Raw genomic sequence first — 23,596 nt, forward strand, 5'->3', positions numbered from 1 at the left:
GGGACTACCCTGAGTGATTGGTGTAGCTATCAGATGATGTGGGGAACACTAGGCCCTATAACAGGTCGAAATGATGTCAAGGTACAAATGTAGGAGGACCTACAACTGCCTTTGATGCCTGCAATAAAACGGTATCATGTCAGCCAATAAACACTCCTTCATGTAGCCATGTACCAGGTAGCTACCCGGGCAATGCCCACCAGGGGCAATCTTATTACAGCCACCTATATCTTCCCTAGACTTTACCTGTGGTGTTTTATCAGTCCAAGAGATAGGAAGCTGCACAGTGTTTAGAACCTGGGTCTTGCCTTTAACAGGATGATGTAAGTGGGAGTTGCAGTGCTGTAACCATGGCGGAGCCTGGTTGACAGTGGGCTACACCTAGCCATGCCTTTCTCATTATGGATGGGGTGTTCGTCTCATCTGTGTTTTGCGTTCTTGAAACTGCGCCAAAAACATCTCTGGATCCAAATGTACAGTATGCAATGTGAAGTGCATAAGAGTTCTGAAAACAGTCGACTTACACAAACACATCTGTTTCTTATAGTACAAGTGTCTTATCCTTGGTCTGGGTAATACCATTGGTTGAACTTACACAGTGTGTTAACTCCAAAGATGTAGCTCCTCAGATGTTGGTAAACCAAACATGTCATTATCAACAATGTGGACACCATTAGAGTGCATTGGAAGCCGCAATCATCCCAGCAGTATATTGGATGGGACGTTGATCGATTGTGGCCATACTGACAGAGACCTCTACTTTCACAAGAGTTACAGTAGGGACTGTAAAGACTGTTACTTTAACTGGCCATCTCCACTGTCCCACAGTCTAAACAAACCCCAAAGTCACAGCAGAAGTGTACAGTTACACACAATCTTCTCCTCTGCAAAGGGTCCATTCCACATTTGTCTGTGGGCACTGCTATTTTCCACTCTTAATGACTGCCCACAAATCCAGCACAAGGAATTGGACTTAAACGCCACAAACAGTTCAGAGGCAGTTTAGGAGGCAGTCTGCAGAGTTTACAGACTCTTCAGTCCTGTCGCTCTCTGTAAGACACTGTACTAACTTCAAAACTAAGAGACGGAGTCAGGGAGAAAATATAGCATTATACTGTATATAGAGATTCACATCTGGGAAAAGAGTACCACAATATGAGTCATAATACCCATAAAACCTAGCGTTCGAAGAAGGAAATGGTTCCAATCATTTTTCCACCACTAATTTTTCCCATAGGGGATTTTAGAAAAAGGGCTATGTTTGGTGTAGGCTTACCCTGTCGTGACGTTTTCATAACCGTGTAAATCTCTCTAGGACTGTCACTGATTCCCCCGGTACTGCTGCTCATTCCATGCCCCAGTTCCGGAGGTCTACCTCACCGGCCTCCAGGCGTCACTGAACTGTCTCATTACACACACCTGGTTCCAATTCCTCTGATTAGTAATTGTATATATGTGCCCTCTGTTCACCATTGTCCTGGTTGTTTATTGTTCCCACGTTCGTTGGTCTTGTGATTACCTGAGCTTTGTTGTTTCGGCTTTCGTGCTGCGTGTATTGTGCACTTGTTATTACGGGTCTCGTCCTGTGTATTGTTATTACGTGTCTCGTCCCGTGTATTGTTATTACGTGTCTCGTCCCGTGTATTGTTATTACGGGTCTCGTCCCGTGTATTGTTATTACGGGTCTCGTCCCGTGTATTGTTATTATGTGTCTCGTCCCGTGTATTGTTATTACGTGTCTCGTCCCGTGTATTGTTATTACGTGTCTCGTCCCGTGTATTGTTATTACGGGTCTCGTCCCGTGTATTGTTATTACGTGTCTCGTCCCGTGTATTGTTATTATGTGTCTCGTCCCGTGTATTGTTATTATGGGTCTCGTCCCGTGTATTGTTATTACGGGTCTCGTCCCGTGTATTGTTATTACGTGTCTCGTCCCGTGTATTGTTATTATGGGTCTCGTCCCGTGTATTGTTATTACGGGTCTCGTCCCGTGTATTGTTATTACGGGTCTCGTCCCGTGTATTGTTATTATGGGTCTCGTCCCGTGTATTGTTATTACGTGTCTCGTCCCGTGTATTGTTATTACGTGTCTCGTGCCATGTATTGTTATTATGTGTCTCGTCCCGTGTATTGTTATTATGGGTCTCGTCCCGTGTATTGTTATTACAGGTCTCGGTGTCTCATCCTGTGTATTGTTATTACGGGTCTCGTCCCATGTATTGTTATTACGTGTCTCGTCCTGTGTATTGTTATTACGGGTCTCGTCCCATGTATTGTTATTATGGTCTCGTCCCGTGTATTGTTATTATGGGTCTCGTCCCGTGTATTGTTATTACAGGTCTCGTCCTGTGTATTGTTATTACGGGTCTCGTCCCGTGTATTGTTATTACGTGTCTCGTCCTGTGTATTGTTATTACGGGTCTCCCCGTGTATTGTTATTATGTCTCGTCCCGTGTACGTCTCCTGTGTATTGTTATTACAGGTCCCCTGTGTATTGTTATTACGGGTCTCGTCCCGGGTCTCGTATTGTTATTACGGGTCTCGTCCCGTGTATTGTTATTACGGGTCTCGTCCCGTGTATTGTTATTACGGGTCTCGTCCCGTGTATTGTTATTACGGGTCTCGTCCCGTGTATTGTTATTACGGGTCTCGTCCCATGTATTGTTGTGCACTTGTTATTACGGGTCTCGTCCCGTGTATTTATTAGAGGTTTAACCTCGCTCTTTGATTGGGTTACATCCCTGTGTTTACACGTGTTTGTTTTGGGCTTCGTCCCCATGCCTTTTCAGGGCATGTTGTATATTTTGGGTGGAGTATAAGAAACCCTATTACAAATTCCTGCGCCTGTCTCCAATCATTTATACAACGTGAGATGGACATGGTGTCTTTTATCAATATATTTGCCTGTATTTACCCCCCCCAAAATGCAATGCTAATTAGCTGCTAATGTGGCTATCATAAAGAACTACAAATGCCATGATGGTCTGAACGAGACTGTCGAGTCGAGGCAAAGGTAAGAATCTCTGGATTAACTACCTAATATTAGCTAAATTTAGTAATGAATAAATTGGCTACATTTCTTTCAATATACAATTTTGTGAACTGTCTTGTGTAAGTTTTAAATTGACACAAAACCTGTTAGCAAAGATGTCAGCTAGAGACACTGCATTTGAGGCTGCATTTATTGTAGCTGGGGATTTTAACAAAGCAAATTTGAGAACAAGTCTACCTAAATTCTTACAGCATATTGATTGAGCTACGTGCATGCATAATACCCTCGACCACTGCTACTCTAACTTCCGTGATGCATACAAAGCCTTCCAACACCCTCCCTTCGGAAAATCCGACCACGACGCCATCTTACTCCTTCCGTCTTAAAGGCACAAAATCAAACAGGATGTACCAGTGATGAGAAGCATTCAACGCTGGTCCGACTAATCGGAAGCCACGCTTCAAGATTGTTTTAATCCGGTGGACTGGAATATGTTCTGGTCAGCCTCAGAGAACAACACTGACCTATACTCTGACTCTGTGAGTGCGTTTATAAAGAAGTGCATTCGAGATGTTGTACCCACTGTGACCTACCCTAAGTAAAACCTACCCTAACCAGAAACAGTGGATGGATGGCGGCATTCACGCATTTAGCGCGATCCACCGCATTTAACCATGGAAAGAAGTCTTGGAACATGTCTGAATATAAACAGTGTAGCTATTCCCTCCGCAATGCAATCAAACAAGCAAAATCACAGTACAGCGACAAGGTCGAGTCGCAATTCAATGGCTCAGACATGATACATATGTAGCAGGGTTTACAGGAAATCCCGGACTACAAAAAAAAAATCTAGCCACGTCACGGACACCGACGTCACGCTTCCAGACAAACTAAACACCTTCTTTGCCCGCTTTGAGGGTAATACAGTGCCACCGCCGCGGCCCGCTAACAAGGACTGCACCCCCCACTCCTTCTCTGTGGCTGACGTGAGTAAAACATTTAAACGTGTTAACCCTTGCAAGGACGCTGGCCCAGACGGCATCCCTAGCCGTGTCCTCAAAGCATGCGCAGACCAGCTGGCTGGTGTGTTTACGGACATATTCATTCAATCCCTATCCCAGTCTGTTGTCCCCACATGCTTCAAGATGGCTACCATTCTTCCTGTACCCAAGAAGGCAAAGATAACTAAACTAAATGACTACCGCCCCGTAGCACTCACTTCTGTCATCATGAAGTGCATTGAGAGACTATTCAAGGATCATATCACCTCCACCTTACCGGCCACCCTAGACCCACATCAGTTTGCATACCGCCCCAACAGGACCAGAGACGACGCAATTGCCATCACACTACACACTGCCCTATCCCATCTGGACAAAAGGAATACCTATGTGAGAATGCTGTTCATTGACTACAGCTCAGCATTCAACACCATAGAACCCTCCAAGCTCATCATCAAGCTGGAGGCCCTGGGTCTCAATCCTGCCCTGTGCAATTGGGTCCTAGACTTTGACGGGCCTCCCCCAGGTGTTGAAGGTAGGAAACAGCATCTCCACTTCACTGACCCTTAACACTGAGGCCCCACAAGGGTGCGTGCTCAGCCCCCTCCTGTACTTCCTGTTCACCCACGACTGCGTGGCCATGCACGCCTCCAACTCAATCATCAAGTTTGCGGACGACACAACAGTAGTGGGCTTGATTACCAACAACGACAAGAGCCTACAGGGAGGAGGTGTGGGCATTCGGAGTGTGGTGTCAGGAAAACAACCTCTCACTCAACATCAACAAAACAATGGAGATGATCGTGGACTTCAGGAAAGAGGAGAGGGAGCATCCCCCTATCCACATCGAAGGGACAGCAGTGGAGAAAGTGGAAAGTTTTAAGTTCCTCGGCGTACACATCACAGACAAACTGAAATGGTCCACTCACACAGACAGTGTGGTGAAGAAATCTTCAGGAGGCTGAAGAAATGTGACTTGTCACCCAAAACCCTGACACACTTTTACAGCACAATCGAGAGCATCCTGTCGGGCTCTATCACAGCCTGGTATGGCAACTGCAGGAAAGCCAAAAAGATCATCAAGGACATCAACCACCCGAGCCACTGCCTGTTCACCCCACTACCATCCAGAAGGCAAGGTCAGTACAGGTGCGTCAAAGCTGGGACCGAAAGACTGAAAAACAGCTTCTATCTCAAGGCCATCAGACTGCTTAACAGCAATCACTAACTCAGAGAGGCTGCTGCCTACATTGAGACCCAATCACTGGTCACTTTAATAAATAGATCATGAGTCACTTTATACAATGCACTCTAAATAATGCCACTTTAATAGTGTTTACATATCTTACATTACTCATGTCACATGTACAGTTGAAGTTGGAAGTTTACATACACTTAGGTTGGAGTCATGAAAACTTGTTTTTGAACCACTCCACAAATGTATTGTTAACAAACTATGGTTTTGGCAGTCGGTAGGACATCTACTTTGTGCATGACACAAGTATTTTTCCCAACAATTGTTTACAGACAGATTATTTCACTTATAATTCACTATATCACAATTCCAGTGGGTCAGAAGTTTACATACACTAAGTTGACTGTGCCTTACAGCTTGGAAAATTCCAGAAAATTATGTCATGGCTTTAGATGCTTAGGATGGGCTAATTGACATAATCTGAGTCAATTGGAGCTGTACCTGTGGATGTATTTCAAGGCCGACCTTCAAACTCAGTGCCTCTTTGCTTGACATCATAGAAAAATCAAAAGAAATCAGCCAAGACATCAGAAAACAATTGTAGACCTCCACAAGTCTGGTTCATCCTTGGGAGCAATTTCCAAACGCCTGAAGGTACCACATTCATCTGTACAAACAATAGTACGCAAGTATAAACACCATGGGACCACGCAGCCGTCATACAGTGCAGGAAGGAGACCTGTTCTGTCTCCTAGAGATGAACGTACTTTGGTGCGAAAAGTGTAAATCAATCCCAGAACAACAGCAAAGGACCTTGTGAAGATGCTGGAGGCAACCGGGAAAAAAGTATTGATCTATATCCACAGTAAAACGAGTCCTATATCGACATAACCTGAAAGCCTGCTCAGCAAGGAAGAAGCCACTGCTCTGAAACCATCATAAAAAAGCCCGACTACGGTTTGCAACTGCACATGGGGACAAAGATTGTACTTTTTGGATAAATGTACTCTGGTCTGATGAAACAAAAATAGAACTGTTTGGCCATAATGACCATTGTTAAGTTTGGAGGGAAAAGGGGGAGGCTTGCAAGCCGAAGACCACCATCCCAACCGTGAAGCACAGGGTTGGCAGCATCATATTGTGGGGTTGCTTTGCTGCAGGAGGGACTGGTGTACTTCACAAAATAGATGGCATCATGAGGAAAATAATTATGTGAATAAATTGAAGCAACATCTCAAGACATCAGTCAGGAAGTTAAAGCTTGGTTGCAAATGCGTCTTCCAAATGGATAATGACCCCAAGCATACTTCCAAAGTTGTGGCAAAATGGCTTAAGGACAACAAAGTCAAGGTTTTGGAGTAGCCATCATAAAGCCCTGACCTCAATCCCATAGAAAATGTGTGGGCAGCACTGAAAAAGCGTGTGCGAGCAAGGAGGCCTACAAACCTAACTCAGTTACACCAGCTCTATCAGGAGGAATGGGCCAAAATTCAAACAAACTTATTGTGGGAAGCTTGTGGAAGGCTACCCGAAATGTTTGACCCAAGTTAAACAATTTAAAGGCAATGCTACTAAATACTAATTTAGTGTACGTAAAATTCTGACCCACTGGGAATGTGATGAAATAAATAAAAGCTGAAATAAATGATTCTCTCTACTATTATTCTGACATTTCACATTCTTAAAATAAAGTGGTTATCCTGACTGACCTAAGACAGGGATTTTTGAAATGTCAGAAATATCAGGAATTGTGAAAAACTGAGTTCAAATGTATTTGGCTAAGGTGGATGTAAACCTCCGACTTCATCTGGATATACTGTATTTTATACCATCTATTGCACCTTCACCATTGCTCATCCACATTCTTACATGTACATATTCTCATTCACCCCTTTAGATATGTGTGTATTAGGTAGTTGTTGGGGAATTGTTAGATTACTTGTTAGATATTACTATTAGATATTATTGTTAGATATTACTGCACTGTCGGAACTAGAAGCATAAGCATTTCGCTACACTTGCATTAACATCTGCTAACCATGTGTATGTGACAAATAAAATCTGATTTGATTTTGAGATGACGTGCTGGAGCTTGTAGTCTTGCATTATGTCTACTTTGATGCTAATTAGCATTTTTGGGTTCTGAGGTAAATAGAGCTGTATATATTGATGAGTCACCTTGTCCCAGAGAGATTTACATAGTTACCAAAATGTCACGCCTGTGTAAGCCTACAAGAAACACAGCCCTTATTTTAAGTGTTTTTAAAATCCCCCGTGGGAAAAATGAATGTGGAGAAACAATTGGAACCATTTCCCTGTTTCACCGCTACGTTTTATGGGTATGACACCTCCACTGTGGGGCTCCATGAGGAGGTGATATTGTTACAACCATTATTGGTACAACCATCTGTGATGAAAACGTAATAATAATCCAAATACATTTCCACGTAGGTAAATAAATATACATGACAAAAGAACATAGAGAGGGAACACACCAAATTAAAAGAGAAGGGACATGAATAGTTGATGTGGGGGAATCAGAGGACTGCTCTTATGGAAAGGGTGCTGTGGTGTATCACATTGTCCCCTGGCTTTACACTTGGCAGCGCAACTAAAGGCCTGGCTGAGACGTAGGGCGTGTTTACCAGGGATAATCAGTCATAAAGACCCCAGCGCACAATGAGGTCCATCTCAAGGCACAGTGTCATTTAAACGTCCCCTGAACTGACCTGCTGAATGAAATATAAGCCTGCCCTGACAGAGAGGGAGAGAGAGGCTTTCTGCGAACGCCACAGGGGCCCAACAAGAATAGAATACCTCCAACTTGTCTGTTTCTCTCAATCTTCCACTTGTTTTGTTGGTTTCTGACCCTTGTTGTTATTGTGAACCGGGACATTGGTAGCCAGCTGGCACCAGCCCTACATATGTATCCTTCCGGGGAAATGTCAAATGTTTACTTGCAGCATTGACATGCATTGAGCTGCTTTGAACCTGGACTGTTCGCGGTGACAGATGTCTGGAATGAACATTACAGTACAGAGACAGTCCTCTCTCAGCAGCCCACTTATAACATAGTGAAGACTTGGATTATTGTTGAAGCGAGTTTGACGCAGGTGGAACTCTCACAGAGAATCCACAATGCCTAACTGTTTAAGTGGCGATGAAGTGACTCTGCCCTAATTGTCACAGTCACATTAAGGGAAGCCTGTTAAGCTTGCCGAACATGCAGCACCGGGAATCGACAACATCAAAACATGTGCTGAGGGAAACTGTTCCGTACATTCCCGCTTTGGTGACAAATGCTCTAGAATTCACACTGGTTTATTGTCTCTTCCTTTGTGTATCTTCTGGAAGGCAAATCACTTGGTGGCAGATTTACACTTTCCGTGGCACACTTTTGAAGTCACGTCTCTCTTTACTTTGTGAACTTGAAAGGAATATTCAGGGGGGGATATTCTGCATAAATTAACGGAACGTTACTAGGACATTCAGTGGGATATCACTTTGACAGTACTACATGCTATACTAACAGCATTGTAATCAGAATCCTCCTTACACAGTCTATAAAACATTATTGTCTTCTCTTTGTGCCTTCCCTGAATAACATTATCTCTAGGGCTGTGTGCAGGAGTGCACTGTGTCAGGGACTGTGTGAGGATGGTCTGTTGTATCTCCCACACTGAGGGAAAGGTGTGACCAGGTTTCTATCAACACCTCTCTCCCCTGCATCGCTCTGTGTGCATCAAGGCTTCATTGTGTGGTAGACAGGGTGCAAAATAATTCCTGCCTGCCTTCCTTTCCTCTGTTACAACCTGCTGCCTGTTTGCCTGCGTATTTGAATTTTCAACCAGCAGCCCTGTGATATGCAGTGTGATGAGGCGATAGATATATAGGGCTGAACTAGGCCAGGCTCTCTTGCTCTGTAGTGAACTGTAATAGCAGACACAGGCCAGGCCAGACTGCCAAACAGTAACAGGGTCCGGTCACTCCCTCCTAACACAGAAGGGAGCGGGAGACAGTTGCCGTGGCAGCGGGGGTAAACAAACAAATGCGGTACCATGGAATGTGGCAAAATATTTACTATGGAGTAACTCTGCTGCTGCAGTCGTCGCCCGTCCAGTGCTCACATATCTGGAAGGTTTGCATATTATGAATTGTTTTCAGCTGTTGGACCCGTTGTGGTTATTTCCTGGGGTTGGCCCTTAGCAACATGGTTAGCAGGACTGGAGGCCAGGCCATTTTCTGTGAGTGTGTCTGTTCTGGGTTGGACAGGGTCATGTTGGTCCACATGATTGTTGAGGCGCTGGGTAACATCTCGTCCTGATTTGCGGAATCATAATCATTGATCTGTTTATGTTTGATCCGAGCAATTGGGACTTGAATTGACCGTAGCAACCCAGATTCCAACACACACAACAAACAACACTCCTGGCTGCTGTGGATATGGTTCAGTGTAATAAGCTTGAGGATATGAGTCTGGCACTTTTGCATAGCGCCACTTGAAAATGATCTGATTTATCTCTCACGTGATCTCTACTGAATGGAAAGGTTGCATATCCATAGTTGCAATCTAAACAAGGCGTTGTTCCACGGTTTGACTGAAAAAAGGTATGCTGATATTCGGTAGTATGGCCCATTAAACACCATTTAATATCATCTGTGACGCTTTGGACATTTGCATACACTCCAACCCAAATTGCATACACAGACTTTATCATTGCTTACGCAGTCTATGTGAACACAGTTATTGTTACGTAACAACCAGTCTGTGTACTATTATTGGTCCGCTAGCCACGACACAGACTACTACAATATGTCGCATCCATTAAGACATCCATTGAGACGTATTTACCTTCCATACACTGTCTATGCACACAGCTGGAGGCTTGACTCTTGTTGTAGGAATGGGATGTGATTGTAGGAATGGGATGTGACACACACACACACACACACACACACACACACACACACACACACACACACACACACACACACACACACACACACACACACACACACACACACACACACACACACACACACACACACACACACACACACACACACACACACAAGTGAACACAGCCATCAATCACCAGTCTCACCTGCTAGAATAACAAGCCTATCATTTAATTGTGCCAGCAGGAGGGCTTCAGTTCCATCTGATTGATATCAGCAGTTGAAAAACCTCTTCCCATTGTTTTGAATGCTGACGTCAATATGACCATAGAGAAGGTTTGTTCTTATTGAGGAGAACAAAATGGGCCTCGCTACTTGTCTGCTATTATAGGAAGCGTTTAGGCACCATTAGCTGCCCATTGTCCAATGTGACTAATGTCTGGGGCTCCAGATATGCTCTCAAATGTCTATTTATTTACTGAGTGGGTTCTCAAATAGTGATGGGAAAATGCTTATGGCCTATAATAAATACCTCAACTGGAGTAACTGTTCGTATTAACTGTGATAAATGATTATGTTAAATGACAAATATGACTACATAGACGTGTGGTGGGTGAAACAACATTTATCTTTGGGACTAAATAACATTTGTCTTTTTGACAAAAATGCATGCATAACCATTATCTTATACTAGCTCTTTTTTTTCTTCTAGACACCCTGTACTAGCCATACTAAATAATGTAACAGAGTAATGCTATGACAGGCCTGGGAACTGTATAGCAGACAGACAGTACTCACCATGCCATGGTTGAGCCACTGGGGTATGAAGTTGTCCAGCAATCTGGGGTACACCAGGTCTCTGTCATACAAGTACAGGGTCCAGAACATGGTCACCACAAACTGCAGAGAGACAGGGACATAGGAGACATAGTGAGAACATAGGAGGCATAGTGAGGACATAGGACTAATTCAAAGTTAAACTTCACTGCACTTGGCATAGATATATTTGATGGTAAGTTCATGTTTTGTGCTGGAAATACTAGGTTGGTATATTGCATAACGTGAGGTTGTGGTAATCTATAAATATATATATATATAGTCTATAATATATATGTGACACACGTACCATTACACACCCAAACATACAGCACCTTGAGCCATGTCATAGGACACACCATCCAGCCTCGAGAAGCTATGGGCCCAGGGGATCAAATAACCATGAATGTTTACATGCTGCCCATGTTATGCCAAGAAAATATAGTTCAACCTATCCAAAGGGTAGATTTGAAAAAAGTATGGTAAATTGTGTTTTCAGCTCTAAGTCTTCATATCATATTATCATGTCATATTTTTCAGACAAGATAAATACGTCTGTAATTTAAATGGCAATGCAATGGTCTATTTGTATTTTCCAGACCATATCCGCCTGCGTTTTACACCCTCTGGAGGCGCGGTATCCCTCAGGTCATCATGTACCCAGGAAATCCCCTGGTTCTGTTGTGGCCCTTCTCTTCCCTGTCTCTCCATGAGGTTTCCTGCTTGGCCTGACCTGGCCCGGGTTGAGCTTGGCCCAGCCACCCCCACAGTCTGTTCATCTGAGGACAGTCCTGGAGCACAGAGATGTCAGCCTCTGACCTGAGCACTAGCTATCTCCTCCATCCATTCCTCCTTCAAAGGCAGGCTGCCTGGCACTCTCGTACTAACAACGAGGCGAGCTAGCGCTAAAGCCCACCATGCAGCCGTGAGGTGAAGCGAAGCGACAGTTCTGGGCTAATGTTTTCATATCAGCATACCATAATTAATCCCTAAGAGCTGACTTCTTCTCCTTTCCTTGTCTCTTATCCCGACGCTTCTCCACCAGCCCTGTATGCCCCCTGTAGGAAGGACAGTAGTCAGCTTGTGAGGATATCAAACGCACTGCAAAAACAAGCATGTTACTGTCGAGTGTAGAGGCTTTGAAAGGGGCTATTTGAAGTTCCAGCTCCATGGAGTGGAGCAGCTTCCTCGGTGAACGGATTCCAGTTCTGCCCGTAATCTCTTTGATCCAGACAGTTCTAACTGCTCCCGACCATACCCAACTACCCAACCTATTAGCATTAATCAACCTCGATTAGCGATGTGACAGAATCCTGTTTCGCTTCGTATTCTCACAGTATTTAACTGGATCTCTGTTTTCCAGTAAGTTTCCGATGACTTGCCGCTGTAGCCAAATAAACAGGCTGCGTTACAAGGCCACGGCAGGCAGGCCTGCTGAATGGAGAGCATTGACACTGAGGGAGCAGCTTATTAAAGCCCCTCGAAAGCAAGAAACAGCATTTCTTATTTCCTCTCCGAGGTGCAGAGTGCGAGTAAATGGACTCGGTCTGAGACAGGTAGTTTATTTAGACATTTCACATTTCCACACCCTCAGCCTTTTAGCTGCATGGGCTCCATGTCATCGGGCCCGTAGGGAAACCACACCTGGCCCTGTCAGGGGCCTTCAAGCCTGTCCAGGAGCCAAACCATCCGCAGCCCAGTTAGGTGGATGGAATTACCTGGCCTACCATCTGCGCCTCAGACGGATGCATGTGAGATGCCCCTGATATTGTGCACTGATGGCACGCTCTCCTCTTCCATCATGTGGAGAGGTGGGAAGAATGAAGGGGTGCGCTCCACCCTGCCAGGGATGCATTCATACCCGACCAATTCAGGGAGAATACACACACACACACACACACACACACACACACACACACACACACACACACACACACACACACACACACACACACACACACACACACACACACACACACACACACACACACACACACACTAGAGCACTAGAACAGTCTAGAGATACACGTATATTATCATTACCAAACATCACCGTCGACTGGGGCTCATTTTTCCCGGCATTAGCCGCGACACTAATGACATCCATTGTGTGGTGTGTAAACTGAACTTCATGGCCAACTCTCAGACAGGGGCCAGTGCCAAGTGGCTCATCATATAGCAGCCTGCACTGCTCTGTGATGGTGACGCTAGTAACTGGTCGCTGGTTTTTAGGAGGACACCTGAGGAGCAACACGTGGTCTCACTCTCTGCTCTGCTTCTGTATTGACTCATGTCTTACAGCCTACCCTTATAAAAAGACACACGTGAAATCGCATTTTCACATAGCGGTTTTCACATGTTGAGGTTAAATTTCACGTGAAACCATTTTATCACATGTATTACATTTAGAGTTCACATGTTAACACCATCTTTTCACATGAGAAGAAAAACATGTTTTCATCTCACACAATTGCAGTTGCACATATGTTTCATATGTAAGAGACATCTGCGTTTGAAAATATAACTTCCACATATCGAATTGCAAGTTCAGCTGTGGTGGCGAAACAGTGTTATTCTCCTCATTTGAAAAGGTGGTGTTAATATGGTGGTGTTAATATGTTGCAGTAGTAGCAGTGTTTTCACATATATATTTACAAATTCTGTAATGGCGTTCTGGCCTACCTGAGTATAAGCAAACATGAAAACGTTCACCCAGAGGTGGTGTTCCTAGTAGCCGGGGACGTTAATGCAGGGAAACTTAAATCTGTTTTTACCAAATTTCTATCAGCATGTTAAAAGTGCAACCAGAGGGGGAAAAAAACATTGGACCACCTTTACTCCACACACAGAGACCCATACAAAGCTCTCCCTCACCCTCCATTTGGCAAATCTGACCATAATTCTATTCTCCTGATTTCTGCTTACATGCTAAAATTAAAGTAGGAAGCGCCAGTAACTAGATCAATAAAAAAGAGGTCAGATGAAGCAGATGCTAAGCTACAGGACTGTTTTGCTAGTATGGACTGGAATATGTTCCTGGGTTCCTCCGATGGCATTTGAGGAGTACACCACATTAATCATTGGCTTCATCAATAAGTGCATCGATGACGTCGTCCCCACTGTGACCGTACGTACATACCCCAACCAGAAGCCATGGATTACAGGCAACATCCGCACTGAGCTGAAGGCTAGAGCTACCGCTTTCAAGGAGCGGGACTCTAACCCGGAAGCTTGTAAGAAATCCCACTATGCCCTCCGACAAACCATCAAACAGGCAAAGTGTCAATACAGGACTAAGATCGAATCGTATTACACCGGCTCTGCCACTCGTCAGATTACTATTACAGACTACAAAGGGAAGCACAGCCGAGAGCTACCCAGTGACACAAGCCTACCAGACGAGCTAAACTACTTCTATGCTTGCTTTAAGGCAAATAACACTGAAACATGCATGAGAGCACCAGCTGTTCTGGAAGACTGTAATCACGCTCTCCGCAGCCGATGTGAGTAAGACCTTAGAACAGGTCAACATTCACAAGGCCGCAGGGCCAGACAGATTACCAGGATGGGTACTGCGAGCATGCGCTGACCAAATGGCAAGTGTCTTCACTGACATTTTCAACCTCTCCCTGTCTGAGTCTGTAATACCAACATGTTTCAAGCAGACCACCATAGTGCATGTGCCCAAGAATACTAAGGTAACCTGCTTAAATGGCTACCGATCCGTAGCACTCACGTCTGTAGACATGAAGTGCTTCGAAAGGCTGGTCATGGCTAACATCCTCACCATTATCCCAGAAACCCTAGACCCACTCCAATTCCGCATACCGCCCCAACAGATCCACAGATGATGCAATCTCTATTGCACTCCACACTGCCCTTTCCCACCTGGACAAAAGGAACACCTATGTGAGAATGCTATTCATTGACTACAGCTCAGCGTTCCACACGGCAGGCGGTATCGGAACGCCAAGTCTAGGTCCAAGAGGCTTCTACCCTCAAGCCATAAGACTAATCAAATGGCTACCCAGACTACTTGGATTGCCCCTCCCCGTCTTTTACACCGCTGCTACTCTCTGTGGTTATCATCTGTGCATAGTCACTGTAATAACTCTACCTACATGTACATATTACCTCAACCAACCGGTGCCCGGCACATTGACTCTGTACCTACCGGTACCCCCCGTATATATAGTATCGCTATTGTTATTTTGTTATTTTACTGCTGCTCTTTAATTACTTGTTACTTTTATTTCATTCCATTTGGAGTGTCACAGCTGAAGGCTCCTCTCTTCTTCATACGTTGGTCAGTGACTGTTAGAAGAGCCCAGTGTAAAGGACAGAGAAGCGCTGACTGTCTTCTTATTTATCTTTTTTTACCCCTTTTTCTGTGGTATCCAATTAGTAGTTACAGTCTTGTCCCATCGCTGCAACTCCCGTATAGACTCGGGAGAGCTCAGTTGGTAGAGCATGGCGCTTGTAACGCCAGGGTAGTGGGTTCGATCCCCGGGACCACCCATACGTAGAATGTATGCACACATGACTGTAAGTCGCTTTGGATAAAAGCGGCTGCTAAATGGCATATATATATATAAGGACGTCATGCGTCCCCTGAAACACGACCTCGCCAAGCCACACTGCTCGCTTCACCTGGAAGCCACCCGCACCAATGTGTCGGAGGAAACACCATACACCTGGTGACCGAAGTCAGTGTACATGCGCCTGGCCCGCCACAAGGAGTCGCTAGAGGGTGATGGGACAAGGACATCCCGGTCGGCCAAACCCTCCCCTAACCCGGACGATGCTGGGCCAATTGTGCACCACCTCATGGGTCCCCCAGTCATGGCCGGCTGTGATACAGCCTGGGATCAAACCCTAGTCTGTAGTGACGCCTCAAGCACTGCAAAGCAGGGCCTTAGACCGATGTGCCCCTCTGGAGGCCTATTATCTATCCTTTTTGACATGTTAAAATTTGCGCTGTCAGAGTTAATCAGTTCACTTTTTGCAATTTTGGTTTGAAAGTGTTGAAACACTGAAAACATCCAACATACATCATCTATATACTAAAAACGACAATGTCAAAACAAGTTGACTTTGAGGTTAAAGGAAGTGTCTTTATCAATTTACCTGAATTTGATAATATTCCTTTAATGCTTTTTGTATAAATACATCTTAAATTACAGCTCAATTTGAGCAAATTATTAATTTGCGATTAATCCTGATCAATCACAGGAAATCCTGCGATGAACTGGATCAAATTTGTTTGACAGTCCTAGTTGACATTTAAATGTGAAAATACACATGTCAAAGTGTAGCGGGCATGAATCGGTCATGGTTGCTCATGGTCATGTGATGAGGTAAGCCCCACCTACGACTTCAAAATGAGTGCTGGCCCTTTTGGTCGAATGTATAGAAACAACATGTCTGACTCACATGTTTTTTGCACTTTCTTTTTTTTCATGTGTTTTTTTCTAAGGGTACCTACACAGAAGAACACAGGATCAAAATTCGGTCCCAGTACACGTCACATGATCTATGGTAAACAAGGACTGTGATACACAGAACATGCCTGTCCCTATTTCACTTTAGGCCTTGTTAAAAAATATGATGACATGACATGTCATTTTCTTCTTACTTATTACACAGTGACTAGGCCAAAGTTAGTGAACATGAAATGATGTCCCTATCTTTTGGCTCGAGGCCTGGAAAAACCATCATATTGGCAACCAGTATCTTCCCAGTACCTTATAAATACACATCTCTGTACGAACCCCTCAGCGCCTGCTGCCTGGGCACCCTGGCCCTTCGCCACCTCCTCACTGTATGAAACTAAAACATCACCTCTTCCTGCAACAGAAAAAAAAGACGGCAGCAAAGATCCAATTGAAATATTTTCAGAGTAATTATCAGATGGCAGTCACGGACACAAGGGCATATAAAAGCAAGACAAACACAGTTGATTTTTTCTCGTTGCCTGCCCGCTGCCTGACCGCTGCCTCCAAGGCTGTCACATGACACCCATCCTGATAGATGACTTGGCATTTGCAAAGCAAATGGGCCGTGCTGCATCCAAGACAATGTGACTCGGTGTCCTTACTTATGCAAAGGCCCTCCCAGAGGCCAGTGCAGTCCAGTAAGACCACAGGCAGCAGCATGCACCAGGGAAAGGTGTCCACTGACTCACAGGGAAGGCAAGCTAGGGGACATTTCCTTTCCGCCAGCCTTTCGGTTTCACCAGTGAGAAGTGAGATGGATTTGGCTGACCAACATATAGGCTAAAGACTAGCATGTGTCTGGCGATCTAGAAGAAAAACAGACTCTTGTTTAGTATGTGGAGTTGTTGAGTTTCTGTTATGCTTCTCAGATACGGTACCTTCGGAAAGTATTCAGACCCATTGACTTTTGCCACATTTTGTTACCTTACAGCCTCAATCTAAAATTGATTAAAAAAATTAATACATCTGCAATCTACACACAATACCCCATAATGCCGAAGCGAAAACAGGTTTTTTGAAGTGTTTCAAATGTATAAAAAAAACATTTAAAAAAATATCTTATTTACATAAGTATTCAGATCCTTTGCTATGATACTCGAAATTGAGTTCAGGTGCATGCTGTTTCCATTGATCATACTTGAGATCCTTCTACAACTTTCTACAACTCCACATGTGGTAAATTCAATTGATTGGACATGATTTGGAAAGGCACGCACCTGTCTATATAAGGTCCCACAGTTGACAGTACATGTCAGAGCAAAAACTAAGCCATGAGGTTGAAGGAAGAGCTCCGATACAGGATTGTGTTGAGGCACAGATCTGGGGAATGGTGCCATAACATTTCTGCAGCTTTGAAGGTCCCCAAGAACACAGTGGCCTCCATCATTCTTAAATGTAAGAAGTTTGGAACCACCAAGACTCTTCCTAGAGCTGGCCGCCCGATCAAACTGAGCAATCGGGGAAGAAGGGCCTTGGTCAGGGAGGTGACCAAGAACCCGATGGTCAGAGTTCCTCTGTGGAGATGGGTGAACCTTCCAGAACGACAACCATCTCTGCACCCCTCACCAATCAGGCCTTTATGTAAGAGTGGCCAGACAGAAGCCACTCCTCAGTAAAAGGCACATGACAGCCCGCTTGGAGTTGCCAAAAGGCAACCTAAAGACTCTCAGACCATGAGAAACAAGATTCTCTGGTCTGATGAAACCGAGATTTAACTCTTTGGCCTGAATGCCAAGCATCACGTCTGGCGGAAACCTGGCACCATCCCTACGGGGAAGCATGGTGATGGCAGCATCATGCTGTGGAGATGTTTTTCAGCGGTAGGGACTGGGAGACTAGTCAGGATTGAGGCAAAGATGAACGAAGCAAAGTACAGCAAGATCCTTGAAGAAAACCTGCTTCAGAGCGCTCAGGACTGGGGCGAAGGTTCACATTCCAACAGGACAACGACCCTAAGCACACAGCCAAGACTATGCAGGAGTGGCTTCAAGACAAGTTTCTGAATGTCCTTGAGTGGCCCAGCCAGAGCCCGGACTTGAATCCGATCGAAAATCTGAAAATAGCTGGTGCAGCTACACATCCAACCTGACAGAGTTTGAGAGGATCTGCAGAGAATAATGGGAGAAACTCCCCAAATACAGGTGTGCTAAGCTTGTAGCGTCATACCCAAGAAGACTCGAGGCTGTAATCGCTGCCAAAGGTGCTTCAACAAAGTACTGAGTAAAGGGTCTGAATACTTATGTAAATGTGATATTTCTGTTTTTTATTTGAATAAATTTGCAAAAATTTATAAAAACCTGTTTTTAATTTGTCATTATGCAGTATTGTGAATAAATCATTTTTGGGGAATAGGCTGTAAGGTAACACAATGGGAAAAATGTCAAGGGGTCTGAATACTTTCCGAATGCACTGTACTCTACATCAGTGAAGCTGTAGTATTGTATGCTGCACTGAGGATACTTGCATTAAATAACAATAATGCAATGAAGCACATATTCCGGTACATTAGCTGTTTCTTCAAATATCTTTCTTCTATCCATGAATGATTCTTGAAAAGGGAACGAGAATGGAAACATATGGTTGTTGTGGATCTGTGGTTTCAAGCATCTAGACTGTCAGAGTAAGAAAGGCCGTTCTTAACAATGCAGAGCATTTACAGTGTCTTCTGCTTCTTTCCCAGTGAATTTGTGCATCGTTGGCGTACTGTAAAAGGGAAACTATCATAGTCCCAGATCTGGTTGTGCTGTACAGTATAGTCTACTTCAATGGTCGTTGAGTTAGCGGTACAACACAATCAGATCTGAGAGCAGACTCCAACCCTCCAGGCCTACTGTAGTGTTGTGTCGTGACTATCGCTCACCACTCCAACGGGGAAGGCCAGCACTGCCATCATCCAGTCCCTCAGGCCAATGAGCTTCCTAAGCTGCCTGTCTTGCTCCTGGTTCTCACTGCCCTTGGTCAGCAGTCTGGACAGGTCTGTCAGCACACACACGCCAAAGAAAACTGCCTGGATCACCTAGAGCAGGGAAGGCGATGACAAAACGATGTGTTCTTAGAGATAAGAGCAGCCACAACAGATTACACAATAGTTAGACATGATCATGTCACTCTTTCTAAGCAGAATAGCTGATCCAGGAGTTGTGTCACGGGACAAAGAATTTTACAACACAATTTAAATCCGGAGAGGTGAACAGGAGATTATTTTGGGTCACAAAATCAGTAGAGTTCGTCATCTCTCAAGAGGACAGTAGCATTAAATATTGATATCACATTATATTCATGGGAAGCATATGAATCCCAAAAAGCATATCTATAAAACATTCATATGTATATCAAAAAGGAGTTCATTGAGGTGTCCTCTAAAACGGAACGCATATTTTGCCAGACATACATTTAAATAAAATACATATTTTATATAGCAATACAAATAATTATATAACAACTGAACAATTACATAAACCTCATACTTTCGATGTCTATCCCCTTAAACTAGCATATGTCATTTTATGTGGGTCTATGAGCAGTCTGTGGCAGCGGTGGGGATTATTTTTTGCATGAAATGAAGAGCTAGAGAACATAACAGGGTGTCTTTATCGCCACAGCACAAACCCAACAGACTGGAAAGTGTGACTTTCATTCTCATTTAATTCAATGTTTCATTTCCGATTCCAGGAACCAGCATTATCTTTTCGGTCCAAAAATTGCGTTGCAGAACTTGGTTCAGGGTAGTGCCCAGCAACAGCATTAGTGTGACACCTCGCTAACACACAAGACAGCTGTTTCATTTTTCAGGCGTTTTCACAGCCTTTATATCTTAGACTTGTTTTTTTTTTGCCTTTGTAAGCAGCAGGTTTAGCCTGAGGCTATGCAAAAAACGAATACCTTCCAGGTTCTTTTTCACTTAAATGCAAGGGGTTTGGAAAACAGAGCTCTCACAGGGAATGAATGCCAAAATCTAAGCATAAAACCCTTTTAATATTTCTACAGGCTCTTTCCCTGCCCTGTATTGCAGGCACTTAGGAGCAACTACAATAATTCCTGGACTGGAGCTCAGGTTATAAAGTGTTGCTCCACACAACTCAAATGTCTGCAGCTGGGAGAGTGGAGCACAGAGGGAGTCTGGGAAGGAGAATATAGAAGCTGCATGAACAAGAGAGATACAGAACCCGTTTAGAAGTTTAACAGCTATAGGAGTGATGATGTACATACTACAGCATAATGTAATTACAAGACAGAACATATCCAACATGTATTGCCCTATATAGACTAATGGGAAGCAATGTAATGTCTAGGAACCTAATTACCTCCACAGTTAGCAGAGGCTGACAGGAGAGTAGAGTAATGCATCATGTCTTACTTAGCAAAGACATTAGGCACTGTCCTACACTCCCCCTAGCCCTCTTTACATGTGCTGTGTAGTGTGCTGGCCAGGTGCAGAGAGGGCCTTCATAAGTACTGGGTGGTCTAGGGAAGGGGACAGTATGTAAAGCCAGACATAATATCTCTCTGTCCACACCTGCCCCCTCTGGGCATCACCTGACACTCTGTGGCAGAGAGGATCTGCACTCTGGCACTGTAGCTATGCCACTTATATAATGTTTGTGTGTGTGTGTGTGTGTGTGTGTGTGTGTGTGTGTGTGTGTGTGTGTGTGTGTGTGTGTGTGTGTGTGTGTGTGTGTGTGTGTGTGTGTGTGTGTGTGTGTGTGTGTGTGTGTGTGTCATAAAACAGATGATACATGCTGTATATGGTCACTTATTTGGCTTAAAGGCTCTGTGCAGCTGTTTTTATCACACAATCAAATTATTTTCTGTGTAACAATTAAGTACCTTACTGTAATAGTTTTTCAATAAAATCGTCAAAAAGAAACAAAAATCACCTTTCAGCAAAAAATATTTCTCAAGCAAGAATTTTGCCTAATTGGAGGGACATTATAACCTGAAAACTAGCTGTTATTGGCAGAGAGGTTTGGAACGCTCTTTGTTATTTTAGCTTGTATACTGTTGTTTAGGGCAGCTCTCATTGTTTTATTTTACTGCGAAGCCCCTAGTCCTGCTCAACATGCCTCAGATAGCCCCCTTGTCCCACCCCCCACACATGCGGAGACCGCACCTAGCATAACTGGCGCCTCCAGAGATGCAACCTCTCTCATTGTCACTCAATGCCTAGGTTTACCCCCACTGTACTCGCACCCTACCATACCCTTGTCTGTACACTATGCCCTGAATCTATCCTACCACACCCAGAAATCTGCTCCTCTTATTCTCTGTTCCGAACGCACTAGACGACCAGTTCTTATAGCCTTTAGCCGTACCCTCATCCTACTCCTCCTCTGTTCCTCTGGTGATGTAGAGGTTAACCCAGGCCCTGTGTGTCTCCAAGAGGTCTCATTTGTTGACTTCTGCAACCGTTAAAGGATTTGGTTCATGCATGTTAACATCAGAAGCCTCCTCCCTAAGTTTGCTTTATTCACTGCTTTAGCACACTCCGCCAACCCTGATGTCCTAGCCGTGTCTGAATCCTGGTTTAGGAAGGCTACCAAAAATTCTGAAATTTCCATCCCCAATTACAACATTTTCCATCAAAACATAACTGCTAAAGGGGGCAGAATTGTTATCTACTGTAGAGATAGACTGTAGAGTTGAAACTGTCATACTATCCAGGTCTATGCCAAAACAGTTTGAGCTTCTACTTTTAAAGATCCATCTCTCCAGAAATAAGTCCCTCACTGTTGACGCTTGTTATAGACCCCCCTCAGCTCCCAGCTGTGCCCTGGACACCATATGTGAATTGATTGCCCCCCATCTATCATCAGAGTTCGCACTGCTAGGTGACCTAAATTGGGATATGCTTAACACCCCGCCTACAATCTAAGCTAGATGCCCTCAATCTCACACAAATTATCAAGGAACCTACCAGGTACAATCCCAAATCCGTAAACATGGGCACCCTCAGATATAATCCTGACCAATTTGCACTCTAAATACACCTCTGCTGTTTTCAACCAGGATCTCAGCGATCACTGCCTCATTGCCTGCGTCCGTTATGGGTCCGCTGTCAAACGACCACCCCTCATCACTGTCAAACGCTCCCTAAAACACTTCTGCGAGCAGGCCTTTCTAATCAACCTGGCCCGGGTATCCTGGAAGGATATTAACCTCATCCCGTCAGTAGAGGATGCCTGTTTGTTCTTTAAAAGTGCTTTCCTCACCATCTTAAATAAGCATGCCCCTTTCAAAAAATGTAGAACTAAGAACAAATATAGCCCTTGGTTCACTCCAGACTTGACTGCCCTTGACCAGCACAAAAACACCCTATGGCGTACTGTACTAGCATCGAATAGTCCCTGCGATATGCAACTTTCAGTGAAGTCAGGAACCAATACACACACTCAGTTAGGAAAGCAAAGGCTAGCTTTTTCAAACAGAAATTTGCATCTTGCAGCACTAATTCCAAAAGTGTCGGGACACTGTAAAGTCCATGGAGTATAAGAGTACCTCCTCCCAGCTGCACACTGCACCGAGACCAGGCAAAACTGTCACCACTGATAAATCCACGATAATCTAGAATTTCAATGAGCATTCCTCTACGGCTGGCCATGCTTTCCACCTGGCTACCCCAACCCCGGCCAACAGCCCTCCACCCCCCCGCAGCAACTGGCCCAAGACCCCCCACACTTCTCCTTCACCCAAATCCAGACAGCTGGTGTTCTGAAAGAGCTGCAAAATCTGGGTCCCTACAAATCAGCTGGGTTAGACAATCTGGACCCTCTTTTCCTAAAATTATCTGCCGCCATTGTTGCAACCCCTATTACTAGTCTGTTCAATCTCTCTTTCATATCATCTGAGATTCCTAAAGATTGGAAAGCGGCCACTGTCATCCCCCTCTTCAAAGGGGGAGACACTCTAGACACAAACTGTTACAGACCTATATCTATCTTACCCTGCCTTTCTAAAGTCTTCAAAAACCAAGTGAACAAACAGATCACCGACCATTTCGAATCGCGACCAGTTTGACTCTTTTCTCTGTATATATCAATGATGTCGCTCTTGCTGCAGGTGATTCTCTAATCCACCTCTATGCAGATGACACCATTCTGTATACGTCTGGCCCTTCTTTGGACACTGTGTTAACAAACCTCCAAACGAGCTTCAAAGCCATACAACACTCCTTCCGTGGCCTCCAACTGCTCTTAAATGC

The 23,596-nt window shown here is 44.4% G+C and overlaps 1 protein-coding gene across 4 annotated transcripts in view; it reads right to left on the minus strand.

Annotated features, from left to right (window-relative positions):
* The window catches only part of aig1 (androgen-induced 1 (H. sapiens)), a 50,624-nt gene that overhangs the window by 22,492 nt on the left and 4,536 nt on the right, over nucleotides 1–23,596 (minus strand). The window contains exons 2-3 of one of the 4 annotated variants that reach the window (XM_035794172.2): nucleotides 19,259–19,414; nucleotides 10,886–10,987 (exon numbers count right to left, since the gene is read on the minus strand). In XM_035794172.2, the coding sequence (XP_035650065.2) occupies nucleotides 10,886–10,987; nucleotides 19,259–19,414 (258 nt within the window). Of the gene's footprint in view, nucleotides 1–10,885; nucleotides 10,988–16,647; nucleotides 17,205–19,258; nucleotides 19,415–23,596 lie in introns of those variants that run through there. The other 3 variants (XM_052470973.1, XM_035794174.2, XM_035794173.2) reach the window with 3 other exon arrangements.

Source organism: Oncorhynchus keta, chromosome 19, assembly GCF_023373465.1.
Source record: "Oncorhynchus keta strain PuntledgeMale-10-30-2019 chromosome 19, Oket_V2, whole genome shotgun sequence".
In the NCBI taxonomy this organism is placed as follows: Eukaryota; Metazoa; Chordata; class Actinopteri; order Salmoniformes; family Salmonidae; genus Oncorhynchus; species Oncorhynchus keta.